This window comes from Simochromis diagramma, unplaced genomic scaffold (assembly GCF_900408965.1).
Source record: "Simochromis diagramma unplaced genomic scaffold, fSimDia1.1 OVJJ01000596.1, whole genome shotgun sequence".
NCBI classification, from domain to species: Eukaryota; Metazoa; Chordata; class Actinopteri; order Cichliformes; family Cichlidae; genus Simochromis; species Simochromis diagramma.
This window is the reverse complement of record NW_024387245.1, coordinates 19,799,147-19,813,116: the sequence shown is the minus strand read 5'-3', so window position 1 is coordinate 19,813,116 and position 13,970 is coordinate 19,799,147. Positions and strand designations below refer to the sequence as shown.

At 40.6% G+C, this 13,970-nt stretch overlaps 1 protein-coding gene across 3 annotated transcripts in view; it reads left to right on the top strand.

The window, feature by feature from the left end:
* The window catches only part of dpysl2b (dihydropyrimidinase like 2b), a 34,643-nt gene that overhangs the window by 11,053 nt on the left and 9,620 nt on the right, over positions 1 to 13,970 (top strand). For all 3 annotated transcript variants that reach the window (XM_040053157.1, XM_040053156.1, XM_040053158.1), the window contains 10 exons: positions 3,201 to 3,289; positions 4,081 to 4,265; positions 6,293 to 6,457; positions 6,836 to 6,897; positions 7,909 to 7,989; positions 8,341 to 8,409; positions 9,324 to 9,444; positions 9,711 to 9,867; positions 9,982 to 10,123; positions 11,825 to 11,995. In XM_040053157.1, the coding sequence (XP_039909091.1) occupies positions 3,201 to 3,289; positions 4,081 to 4,265; positions 6,293 to 6,457; positions 6,836 to 6,897; positions 7,909 to 7,989; positions 8,341 to 8,409; positions 9,324 to 9,444; positions 9,711 to 9,867; positions 9,982 to 10,123; positions 11,825 to 11,995 (1,242 nt within the window). The remainder of the gene's footprint in view (positions 1 to 3,200; positions 3,290 to 4,080; positions 4,266 to 6,292; positions 6,458 to 6,835; positions 6,898 to 7,908; positions 7,990 to 8,340; positions 8,410 to 9,323; positions 9,445 to 9,710; positions 9,868 to 9,981; positions 10,124 to 11,824; positions 11,996 to 13,970) is intronic.

Here is a 13,970-nt window from a genome sequence, read left to right as displayed (position 1 = left end):
AACTATATTTTGTACCCAGCTGTAAATGTGCACTTCAGTTCTCTAATATAGAAGTCTGTGGGGATTGACTCGAGCCTCAGGAGGCACAGAGACGAACTGGAGTTGTTGTTTCAGCTCTGGACGTTGCCCCTTCCAGTCACAAGCTCTTATAGCTAAGGTAAAACAAATAAACACAAACAAAACATTAGTCATAGATATCTAAATTATCCACACTTCACAGTAATTAAAGTTGCAGACAATCTCATAATACTTAAGGAAATAAATTTGTCTAAAACTGACACTTATCATTAACAAAAGACAGACAACACAGCAGGCTTCTGAGCTTCATTATCCCACAGTTTGAGTCACGTGTCCACTCCTGCTTTCTGGAGGGCTCAGTTTTTGGCTCTGTTGATACTGCGTCCCACTGCACTGCAGTTTTTTGGCATCTATCAGCAGATAGAAAAGGAGCCATGAACTGTTTGCCCCTTTGGTGTGGGTGGGACTTATTTGTGCTCTGTCTCCATGCTCCGCCCACTATGCCGAAAGTATTACACTAGTCCAGGATGTTTTGTTTGAGGAAACAGAGGTGAAGGAGGTTGAGGAAAGTTACTGTGTTAAACAAAATATTCAGTGATTGTTTTTATAAGTGTCCTAATTACGTTACAGATCGGGGTTTTTTTTAATGCTCATTGAACTGTTTTTGCCTTGTATGCAATCTCAGTAAGGTTGTAGGTTGTAGCCTGGAATGTAAACACAGTAGTTTAGTAACAGTGGGCCCATTGAGCTTTATCCACATCCTGTTTGTGAGCTCTGAAAAAGTTCCCACGAAGGAAAGGTCACTGTCATGCTTGGCACAGATCCAGTACAATCACACGCTCTGTCACACGACCCCTGCGAGCTTTAAAACAGTTGAATTATTTTAAAGCACGGTTCTGGATTCAGGGACACTAATTGTTCTGCAAATACAGCTCTATATGAAACAGCGCAATAGGTGCAATTTTGTGAGAAGGGCTGCAGTGTCTTGGCAAAGTTCAGTGAGTAATGTGATAATGACAGTCATGACGGGGCGCATGATGTAACGGCATATTTCAAAGCAGTTGTTGGGAGGAAAACGGGCCAGCAGCGGGCTGGAGCGAAGCCAGTCGCTCAACCAGAGCACTCTGTTCCACACAGATCGAAGATTACCACATGATCTATCTGCATTAGTTCCATCACTGCTGTCAGAGTGTGGCCACACCTTTCAGATGACAACTGCAAGGCATTTTCCAGAAGCTGCTGCAGTCAGCTGAAGTTGTTTTACTGTGTAATTTACTCCATTCTATATTTCATCCAGAAGAATGCGGGGTATTGCTAATATGTGAAATGTTAGTACACATGTGAGGGAAAAAAATGCTTCAAAAGCAGTCATAAGGAAATTTGGATAGGTATATATATCTGAGATCATTGTGTGAGGACTTTGTTTTTTCCTTTTCAGGGGTACTACTGTACATGGAAAAGGGTTTAAAGCTTTTGTGGCTCCTGAAGGAACTGCGGATCTGATGGACATCACTTGAGTCAGTGGCCGTCAAAGCTGAAGACTATGAAACTGAAATTATTGGGCAGCCATCTTGAGGCTGCATTTACCTCTGCTAGTAAAAAACAGCTGAGGTCCCTCACACTGGGGTCTGGTTATGAATGGCATTGTTGGTCCCAGTCAAAATTTTCCCCCTGCAACAGCACTAAAGTTATGCAAAAGAAGTGCATATTTATGAAGCGTTTCTTTGCAACATCCATCATTTTTTTAAATCATTAATCTGTTTATATTTTTAAGACTTTCCTGTAGTAAATATTGAATGTTGGTCATTAAAACCACCAAATAGACCAACTTAGTCTGTTTACATACTAAGCTAAAAGATATTCAGTTAAATTATTTTTTTTTAAGTGAGCTAAATAAGTTTGCGTTATTTCTGTGTTATAGCTATGTGGCTGTGTTATATAAACAACCTGAAAGTATTAGGTAATATTTTACAGAGCTGGCTTATGGTTTGTGCTGCCTGCAGCACAGCAGTTGTCCTCTGGGCTGGAGCTGCTGGCCTGGCAGCAGCCAGTGGCAGCGCCTCAAACAGAGCAGCCTTTGTTAGAAGGGGGAACGCTGGAGCCCTTGTGACATAGCTGCCACTCCCTTTCTTGGAGAGAGGGCCAGGGCCTCCCCGGGGTGGCTCGAAGGAGGGACTGTGGAGGTGGTAGACTCCCCCCTCCTCCCCGTCCTCTCTCCAGCATAGAGACAAGTGGCACAGCAGTAGGCATGGATGATTGATTACACGCTCAGTGGCCTGATTGGTTCTCTCTCACGTCTGCTTGTGCGATAATTCGACCACATGAAGGGGGCAGATGGGTGTGTCTGGAGGCGGGCTGCTGTCTTTATTGTCCGAGCAGTGAATGATTTCTCTAATTTTGCTTTTAAAGCAAAGATCAAGTGATCCACCAGTGAGAGGAGCGGTGATGAAAATGCACTGGGCCCTCTCTTTGCTCTCAGCACAAGGATCTAGAAGTTTGTTGTTCTTCTTAATTTGGAGATAATGCTTTGTGTACTGCAGATGTTCACTAATCCCATTTTAAAGCAGTCAGACTGTTTGAATCCAGTCCCCTCCTTAGATTAACGCCTTTTCTTTGTCCTTATTCATCTTCTTTTCACAATGTCTTTCCACCGCCAGCCTGACATAAACAGTGTCACAGTGAAAACATCCACACACAAAAAAAACCTGGTGCTGGTCCAAACATCCCAGCTCTTAATACTCTTTTACCCCCTGCCCCTCCAATCGGCCACCCCCACTGGATCAGTGTGTTAGAGTATTAAGAGTGTGTACAGTGTGTTTACAGATATCTGTATGCGTGTGTGTTTGCAGAATAGGAAAGCCATTGTCAGCTGAGAGACAATGCACAGCCATGTGTTCCTTATCAGACGGCAGCCTAAAAAGGCCAAGCAGAACCAGTATTTATGTTTTGCTGTGATTGTTGCCAATCCACTCCTTGAAGTGACATTTCCCAAAACGTCTTTCATCAAATGCCCTTAATCCAGCATCCAGTTGAGCCAAATCGGATACTCACCCTTGTAAGCGTATTTTTATAGGCGGCTATAAATCCATGTCTTTTACAGGGTTGTTATTCCTACAGATTAACTCAAGCTGTTTTTTTAAACAAAAATGTGCAGCAACTCACCTTCTTTATTGTTTCTCCAGAGCGACCGTCTCCTGATCAAAGGGGCCAAGATTGTGAATGATGACCAGTCCTTCTGTGCCGACATCTATATGGAGGATGGAGTCATCAAGTGAGTTTTCCTTTAAGCTGCCGGCAGTTTATTAAAAACCCAACTTTTACCATGTCCATGTTTGAAGCTCTCGGCTGAATCACTACAAACTAACTAAGGGCCTCCTCTGCAGCAAGTAGAATTTACTACTCATCTCACCATAATCTCACTATGATATACAATTACCTCTAAATAGCACCACAAATAATACATTCTTCTTGCAGAGTGAAAAGTAAACTTGTCATTATTGCCATATAAAATCTTCAGTGTTTAATGTCAAAGTTACCAATAAATGAAACCAGTACTGCCATACTACAATTCTGATCACTTTTTTAGCTTGCCATTATAACTTTTCTGTAAATTCGTTAGGTTAATCGTCATGAAACCGAGCTGTTTTAGTGCCAAAAGTGACTGAGTAGGATGATTAATTTATGATGATGAGCTCTAGCAATGCAGGACAGATATTTTTTCTCAAGTCTGGCTTTTATCAGACGCCCCTGGAGAAAGCTGACAATGCAGTCAGTTTTTAGTTTTGACTGCGTTTGCTATACAAAACAGGAAAAGTTGTGAGTAAGAAGTTAATTACTTTTTTGCAGAGCGTAATGGAAACTGCCACAAAGAAAATGATGAGCATTGATACATACTCAAAAACTACTACCCTAACCCATAAGTATATGAAACCACTAATTACTAAAAAATAGTAAATGTAATTAATGAAATTAAAATGACTAATGCATTTGTAATTCCACTTTCTAAAATTACTAAGGATGGTGTAATCAGCAGTTTAAATGTTGCTTTTCTCTTTAACTCAGACAAATCGGGGAAAACCTCATTGTGCCCGGTGGGGTGAAAACCATCGATGCCCATGGTCGGATGCTGATGCCCGGTGGCATCGATGTGCACACTCGTTTCCAGATGCCCGATCGGGGCATGACCGCCGCTGATGACTTCTACCAGGGCACCAAGGCGGCGCTGGCCGGAGGCACCACCATGATCAGTGAGTTGCTGAGCACAAAGCCCCTGCTGTCTGCAACAGAAGATTCAGAAATGGGTTAAAGTTGGTGTCTGAAAGCTTTGTGTGAGTGAAAGGAAGCTGAGTGCGGTGTCCGTGGTGCGTTTTTCCCCGCAGTGATTCTTCATTTACTGATTGGCCCTAATTGAACATGTCTTAATGAGAACAGGAAGCGTGCCAGGCCTGCTCATGAGCAAGCCAAACTATGAACCCATCCATCTGGTCGGAGCACTCTGAGCCATGAGGTGCTGATTGCTGTACATACTGTGTCAGGAAGTTTCCAAAGAGAGACAGACTCTGTAGTTTGTTTGCTATTATTTTATACACCCTGTTTATGTAATTTTGGCCTGTTGTTGTTGTAGTATTCTGAATTTCTTAATGGTGCTTGCAAAGCCCAGATTTTCTTCTCCTTGGGCTCGTTTCCCTTGCACTTCAAAGTCGTTAAGCTCAAGTTAAGAGTTTAAGCATTAGTTGAAAACTTGTCCCCAGGAATTTCTTTCTACTTCCTTTGAGTTACCATCTATCTGTAGTTTTGTTATGGCTTGGTTTGTCCTAGACATAGTTTTTAAACAGGGCATTGGAGTCAGTTTCAAGTTGTACCCAGATTTTTTAAAAAACCCCAAACTCTTACCCTGTGTTTTATCAGTGATTTTTTTTAAATATTGTAAATATAATGTAACAGCAAATCTTGGTTCTTACATTGGTTTAATGGTAATGTTATTTTTAAATTTACATACAAATATAAAGAGTTGACGTAATGAGCAAAGAAAACAAAGCTAAATGAAAACTTGAACTGTAAATGTCACACTGGCCCTCCCTCTGCTGACTCAACAGGAACACCATCCTCCTCCTGGCAGCAAAACATACTCACACTGCATGCCTTTTTTACCCCAAGCTAAAAGCCGATTGCTGTAGCTCCTCTTAGGGCCAGTCAGGTCGGGAATTGGTGTGTAACATCCTGCAGCCTGGTGACACTTGCCAAATAGAGATGGTTTCTATAACGAAATGCTCTATTCAATGTAGTTTAGGCTTAATTAAAGGCATCTGAATCCAATCTTAACTACAGACTACATATAAAAGGTACATTTTAGCCACCTTGACACCACTCACTCACTGGTAATAGTCATGTTAGGTTGTTGGGTTTTTCTTGGAGCCAGTAGGGACAATGTTTTGGAGGGATTTGTGATGATATTAGTTAGCAGGGCTTTCACACAATAGATACCTGCTAAATCGTAAATATAATAGTATTGGAATTTCACTCACCAAAACTCAAACATAGACTTCTTATTTTGACCTTGTGAGCGTTGCTAAATTTAAAAGCGAGTTAAAAAAATTATATTAATTCACTTTTATTTATATCGTGCCAAATCAGAAAAACAGTTTCCTCAAGGGGCCTTATATTATATGGTAAAGACTATAATAATACAGAGAAAATCCCAACAATCAAACAACCCCCATCAGTAAACACTTGGCGACAGTGAGAAGGAAAAACTCCCTTATAACAGGAAGAAACCTGCGGCAGGACTAGGCTCAAGGAGGGTCAGCCATCTGCTGTGACCATTTGGGGATGAGAGAAGGAACACAGGACCTTACAAAGACATTCAGTCTACATACATATGTATCAAAGAGGAAAAATAGCAAATGTAAAGTTGGGCATTTTAGCATTGAACTCTATTAAGAATGTGTTTTGGGGCCAACCTAAAGTGGCCACTTCAGGAACTGCAGTTTCTGCATTCACTGTTTAGCCCTGGAGTTTGCATCTTGCTCTAGATATGAAAGGTTTCTAATCAGACACGTTTCATACAGTTTCAGGTCTGACTCTGGTGTGTAAATATGATCATTTTTAAAAATCAGTTTGTTCCACATGTTCATACAGCCAGGCGTGAAATACATCATTGTCCATTAGGCCCAGATACAACATAACATAAAAAAATAGATAAAATACAAGACAGCAGAGTTCCTGTATTTGTGTAGCTGTTTAACCGTGTGTGTGTGTGTGTGTGTGCGTCTAGTTGACCATGTGCTACCTGAGCCTGGCACCAGCCTTATGTCAGCCTTCGAGCAGTGGCGTGAATGGGCCGACAGCAAGTCCTGCTGCGATTACTCTCTGCATATCGACATTACCGAGTGGCACAAGGGAATCCAGGAAGAGATGGAGACGCTCGTGAAGGATCACGGTACGTCTCACGTAACCACAGTCATGTTTGATTATCTTTAATTAAAGATTTGCGCGTTGGGAAAGTGATTGGAAAAATTAATATTTAGATCTGTTCGATGCAAAAAGACTAACATCAGTCAGTATCAGTCCTGTAACCTGAGTGCAGCAGCCTGCACGTGATGCATTTAATGCAACTTTTTAGAATGAAAGCATCAGAAAGAGATGTTCTACTCACTTTTTAGCAAGACAGATGCAAAAACCCACAATAAAGGGTCTTATTTTACACAATAGTTTGCTTGCATTCAAATGATCCAAACTTAGGGTTCATCATCTACCAAGGAACTTCGTATTTAAGTTGGTTAATGATTAGTATTTTTTTCTGCTTTAAACCTTTCAGGTGTTAACTCTTTCCTGGTCTACCTGGCTTATAAGGATATTTTCCAGCTTACTGATGCTCAGGTAGGTTGTCACTGAATTTTTCAGCATATTCTGTATTGTGCTACACTAAATTGAATTATGCCACAGCCCTTCTGTACAAACTCTTTTAGCTTAATGGCTGTTTATACTTACAGCGGTGATATTAGATATATTGTTGTCCGATCGCCAGGGCAACAAACAGGCATTAAGTATTGACCTAAAGAGGAAGAGAAAGAGATTGAAAGCCTACAGTAAATCTGACCTAATACTATCATAAAAGTCATATCCTACTCTTGATTTTGGCTCACGCGCTCACTCTACAGCGTGACTTACTGTGCGAGTCTGTTTGTCTTGGCTAGGCTTCCCGTCGTGCTGATTTTCCCGTGTGTTTCTCTTGGGAGAGCGACAGGATAATGAAAGCCACAAACTCTCTTTCTGACTGAAAATGAATTAATCCCACCTGAAAGCAGTTTTGAAACAGATCTGTGATGATCTTTGCACCTGTGTGAGGAATGCAGGCAGTTGGGTGCAGCCAGAGTTTATTATTTTCTCTTCCGTGTCAAACTCTGACGGCTTTTCGTTGTTGCATGTTTAGCAGTCCTGGTTGGGGGGATGATGACTCGTTCATCACCACAGTTTTTCTTCTGTCTGTGAACTCGCTGTGTTTCCTAAACTTCGGACTGTGGGAGACTCGCTAATAAAGATTACTACACAATCAGTTACCCACAACTGATAGTGGAAAAAAGAGCTTATGTTTGCTAAAATTATTCAATTATAGACTTTAAATCCATCTTTTAAACCAAATAAATACTAGGGTAGACCAAATGTTAGCCCTTTTTCCAATTAGTCACATTCATTCAGACAAAGACATTGTCTGAATGACCCACTGACTTAAAAAGAAAAGATTTTTCTAATATATCACTGCTGGAAATCAAAAAAAGCAAAAAAAAAAACCCCATGCTGTGAGTTCCTCTTCATCTAAAACAACTGATACAACTAGACTTTAGGTCTGTGCTGGAGTTCAAAATTTTACTGTCTTTGTCTTTGCTGCAGGTGTATGAGGTTTTCAGTGTGATCCGCGATCTGGGAGCCATCGCCCAGGTTCACGCTGAGAATGGTGACATCGTAGCTGAGGTATGACTCTTCATACCATAACAAGATGCCATCTGGAGATGAATAGACATGATTTTTCTGCAGGATTTTTGCATTAAATGGAATCTTAACGCCCTAAGCTTTGAGGGTTATGAGATACCGCTTGAAAGCTGGACTTTGAGCTCAAAGACTGTGACACATCAGTTTCTTCTCAGTTGTGACGAAATGTTCAGTGCTAAGCTCTTAATAGCCAACAGATGAGGATAGATATTCTCAGAGCTGCTTAGTTTTCACTGCCAAAGCCAGTCATGACAAACATTTGTCCACCTGCACATGACTCAACATCTTGTATTTCCCAATGCGCTTTGTGTGTGCTCATGTGCGTGTGTTTAGGAGCAGCGCAGGATGCTGGAGCAGGGGATCACTGGGCCTGAAGGACACGTGCTGAGCCGCCCTGAGGAGGTGAGTCACAGCTACAACTCTGTGAAATGTTGCTTGGACTTTGAGGAAAGCGTATCGGTTCATCTCCAAGTTGTTGGGGTTTTTTCGCAGTAGGGGATGTGACCTTTACGAGCTTCAGCGCTGCTGCGTCTGAATTGTTGAAAGTTTTACCTTCAGGCTCTGGATTTTTCACTTCTTTATAATCTTCGTAACTTTCTCCTTTTCCCATGATGAATGTGGATAATCATGCCCTAAAGCCACTTTAATTGAGTACATCCTCCCTGCATAAATCAATGTTATTTTAAAATCAGTTCCTCAGTTTTTCTTCTTAAGGTTTTCTGCATTTTTCTAATTATCATCTGATGAAGGCAGTGATTTCTTAGGGGCCTTAGGGGAATAAAGCACAAGTTAAATTGCTGCCTGCTCAGGTTAATCAAATCTTGACCATTTTCCATGGTCATACATGGAAAAAGAGACATAAAAATAATGAAAAATACCTTGAAATGTTGCAATAAATTAACCTAGAAAATTTTAAATTCCATCTTGCTTTTCACCTCGGAACATTTTCTCTGTCATTTAATCTGTCAGAAAACGTCTCCCTTCAGTGTTTAACCTTGTTGTACCTGCGTTGCTATGCAAGGAGAACAGTTTTTAAAGAAATAGTTTGTTCTTGCCAAGAGTTAATGAGAATATGAGTTAAATATGAAGCTACAGCTCGCTGCTGAATACTTAGATATTTCCTTAATATTTAGCTTAAATTGATTCACCTCATTTATTAATTTTATTTACCTTTATAAATACATGTGATATCTAAAACACCAGGGCTTTGACATACTGTTGTGCACACATTAAAATGACGAAGACTGAAATGAAGAAGAGAGGAATAAGAAAGGTCATCACCTCCATCTATTAAAGTGAACTCTTCTGTATTCCAGGTGGAGGCGGAGGCCGTTAACCGCTCTGTGACTGTAGCCAACCAGACCAACTGCCCGCTGTATGTCACCAAGGTGATGAGCAAGAGCGCTTCTGATGTCATCGCTCAGGCCAGGAAGAAGGGTGAGAACTAAGATAAAGATACTGCCCATTGTCAGAGAGGAAAAAGACAATATTAGTGGATTTTCACAATAATATGAAACTACTAAATTAAATTTAAGCCCAATTTTATGTTATGATTAAGATTAATTATAGAGTAGACTTCACAGAAAACGGTAAAATAAACACAGATAAGTACAAATAGATGCAATGAAGCTTTTGCGTGAGTTCGCATGACATGCACGTGAGGAACATAGGATCTCATGCTATGATGGGACTTGTCTTTATAGGCACTGTTGTCTATGGAGAGCCAATCACTGCAAGTCTGGGAACAGACGGTTCACACTATTGGAGCAAGAATTGGGCCAAAGCGGCTGCTTACGTCACCTCTCCTCCACTGAGCCCTGACCCGACCACACCAGACTATCTCAACTCCCTGCTCTCCTGGTAATTGGATGCAAACACGTTATAGGCAAAGTTAAAAAGAAAATGTCAGCAGTGCTTTTTGTCTGAGCATGACACAGTCCTGTCTGTCTTTTTTGTACTAAACTTATTACATAGTGGAGACCTTCAGGTGACAGGAAGTGCACATTGTCCCTTTAACACTGCCCAGCGTGCTGTGGGCAAAGATGACTTCAGCTTGATTCCTGAGGGTGTGAATGGCACTGAGGAGAGGATGTCTATCATTTGGGACAAGTGTGTGGTGAGTAGATTTTGCTTTTGGGTGGGGTTCACAAGACCCTGTGCAGTCCTGTGAAAACTCCCCATGATTCAGTAGCTTGTAGAACCACCTTTAGCAGCAATAACTTGAGGTAATCATTTTCTGTATGACTTCAGTCTCTCACATCATTATAGAAGTCTTTAGGCCAAGTTTGCTTCAGTTCATTGAGGTTTGCAGAAATTTCTTTATGACGATGGTGGCATTGTGTTAACACTCACCTGAAAGCTCCAGACCAGCAAACTGCCAAAACTTCTGCTTTTATAGAGGTGCTCACACTTTCTGATGCTCAGTTAATCAGGCGCATTTGATTAACAGCACCTGGCTGCTACTTACCCCCTTAATTCCCATGGAAGCGGTAAGGGTGGACTTATTCTTTCACAGGACTGTGTCTCACAATACACTAAAGGCGTTTTCACCCTTGGCTCCATTCTTCCCTCAAAGCAGCTCAGAGCAGTTAGTCAGCTCTTTTCACATTTATGTTAACACTGTAAATGATGTCAGACCTTTTTTAGGCAAACTGAACTGGGACTAATTTGAGAAGTGTTCGGTTCACTTCAAGTCCACACTGCGGTCTGTTTAACCTGTGCATTGTAAACAGAAACTCACTGCCGGTGTATTATAGGTCTCTCGGCGTCTCTAGGCATGCTGTTGACAATAAGCATGCAACTGCTTAAAAACCAAATTGACATATGGAGTGAAGTAAAGCTTTACTCCAATTTACACCCAGCTAAAAGGGAATGGCTTTATTGGGAATACATCGCCGAGCTGTAGGAGTTGTGCCAACCCTAAAAATGTAATTAAAGGGGAATGAGGTGATTTTATAAAAGTAATCTGATACCATCCTTTAAATGTACTCTGTTACAAGTAAAAATGCTAGATTTTGTATCATATTAGATTAAAACTAACAGTACTAAATGAAAAAAAAAATTCCCCCCTTACTGTCATTCTGTGTTAAAAATCTGTCAAAACAATCAGCTTGTTTTTTATTTTTTGTTTTTTGGTACAATAACTTCTTCCAGGATTATTTTCCATGTTGCAGGTCCCCAAAATACATATAAATGGCTCAACATTTTCCAATTTTTTAATTATTGCTATTTTTCCCAGTAATTTTAAGCTGTGATAAGGTCAAAGTCACACCCCAGCCATTTCAGTTTGCATAAATACAACAAATCGATTTCACACCCACTCTAATGCTAAACCTTGTTTCTCTTCAGTGTTTCTGCTTTATCAAACCACATTTGAGCACCAAAATCACAAACTATATCATGAACTATATCATAATAGTAGTATTATGATAGTAGTACTACTATTAGTAGTATAATAATAGTATAATATATCATAATAATAGTAGGAAAACACCAGTTTAATGCCTGTGACATTAAACTGGTGACATTAAACTATTTAAAAAGTACACTTTGGATAAACTTCCAAGGGTCATAGCTCCAAAAATTCCACCCACTCCTATGTACTTTGAGGGCCAAAAACAGTGCTTTGTCCTCTATCAGATCTACAAAAAACAGAACAAAAACAAGCTAAATTTCTTGGTCCAAGAAGAGGATTTAGGAGGGTTGATCTTGATTAATTCAAAAAAGGGCCGTATGTGAATACACGTGAAACGGACAAAACACAAAAGAGGTCACAAGCTTTGGTAGCTTTCTCACTCTCAGCTCTGATTTATTTCAGGTAACGGGTAAGATGGATGAAAACCAGTTTGTGGCCGTGACCAGCACAAACGCTGCCAAGATCTTCAACCTGTACCCCCGCAAGGGCCGCATTGCTGTGGGCTCAGACGCTGATCTGGTGCTGTGGGACCCTGACGTCACAAAGATCATCTCCGCCAAGAGCCACCAGTCGGTATGGTCCTCAATTATTTCTACATAACTAGCTATTAATACTGACACAGAGGTCTCTTTTCTTCACTAATTAAAGCCTACCACATACTGACTTTAATTATATACGCTGCATGTGCCAAAAGTTTGCGGGCATTCCAAGCTGCTAAGGAACAGTTTCCTGTTTCTTTCAAACAATACATCGTCATAGCAACAGCGTTAGATGAAAACCAAAAAGCTTGAAGGTCTGAAAAATGGAGCTGTCCAAATTTTGAGTGGTTCTGGTTAATCAGCTAAGAGTAGTTTATAAAAATATAGGACAGCGAACTTCCTGTAAGTCTATTGTGTTGTGACTGTGGATCGGTTTGGGCATGTTTATATTTTAAGAACAGGACTTTTTAACAAAAACTGGAGTCCACTAACAAAAGTATATATTATCATATTAAACCACTGATGCAATTTAAAGCAGCAGTGTTAAATAAAAACCCACAGACTTCAAAATATGAAGATAAGATCGTGAAAATACAACCCCTGGAACTTCTGGTTTCCTGTAGGTGGCGCTATGACAAAGACTCAGTATTGGAATGCAGATATACTCCTACTTGTAAAAGGCTAGCCTTGAAACTAGCCATTTTGGTAACTCCTTATGAATGAGGAGAGAGCAGTAACTTTAATGACCACTTCCATGACCACAAGAACCTCAAAACTACATGTATAAATTAAAATCTCATTGTCTCAGTCATCTCAAACTGGTGTCAGAGTTCAGGATCCACAGAGAATAGATTATTTAGATTAGGATAAAATTCAGGTAATTTCATCAAGTGATTAATACTGTTTGATTAAGCTTTTAATTTGCCCTTGTTAAATTGCTAAAACAAAATATCCTGCATTTTAAAATGTGGACCTTCCTACTTTAACTCTTTCTGAAAGAGTAAATGTAAAAGCTTGTGTGTGACTACTGAATCACTCAAGAGGTTCTTACAGACTGCTCACAGTCTTAAAATGAACAGATCCCACGGGTCAGTTCTTTTCCTGGCTATGTGCATTTTACTAAGCACATGGATCATAGAGGAGAGCTGCTGTTAATGGGTGTGGCTGACGAATTGCACTTGCAGAGGATAGCGGGGCTGACATCCGGAGGTCTGGCAGTTAGGTCCAGGCGTGTCTCTCCATTCCTGACTCCCAATCCAGTTCCTGCATTACCTGTTGGGGAACACGTATATAACATTTGCTTACATATTTACTATGATAACCAATAGATTTTTTTTTCTACAACCGCAAAGTAGAAACTGTTGCAACGCTATTTTGGGGGGCTTTCTGGCACTGAACAATTACTGTCTTTATGTCTTTGGGATTCTTCTGTGGATTTCTGTTTAGTGTTCTTTAATTGGCAGGTCTCTTCTATTAAATTTCAGAAATGCAATAACATGTTTTGTTAGGAATCTGCACCACAGAGAACCTTAGATGTGACTGCTCTGCTTAATTATCATGGAGGAGTTTGTGAACGAGCTACTGCTGCTGTGCAGAAATGCCACAGTGAATGACTTTGGGCTGTGGGGGTGTGGCTTTGTTGTGGACATGATGCACTTGCCCACCAAAGTTAATATATGCATTTGAAAGCTAATGTGGGGGATTCTACTTTGAAGTCTCTCAGGGGGTGCTATCAATCCGTATTGCCCCATCACTGCCCATCAATGTTTAATGACCTTTCAGTCACACTGAGGCCCTCAAACACACTATTCATTCTTCTAATGCTAATAACACTAATTGTTATGCATGTAACTGATGACATCCAAAATAAGTGGTTGATAACTCTTTTGTTGTGATCAAGGACTCTTGTTTTATGGCAGCCTGACTGCTGAAGAGGGTGTGGGCCTCACACAGCGTCGAGGGAGTGATGTCATCATTAAAATCTGCCAGAGAGCTGGAACACATCATTTCTGATTGTTAGCAGGCCGGTCACTGTGCATCTGTATCCGTGTGTGTATGCATGGAAGACA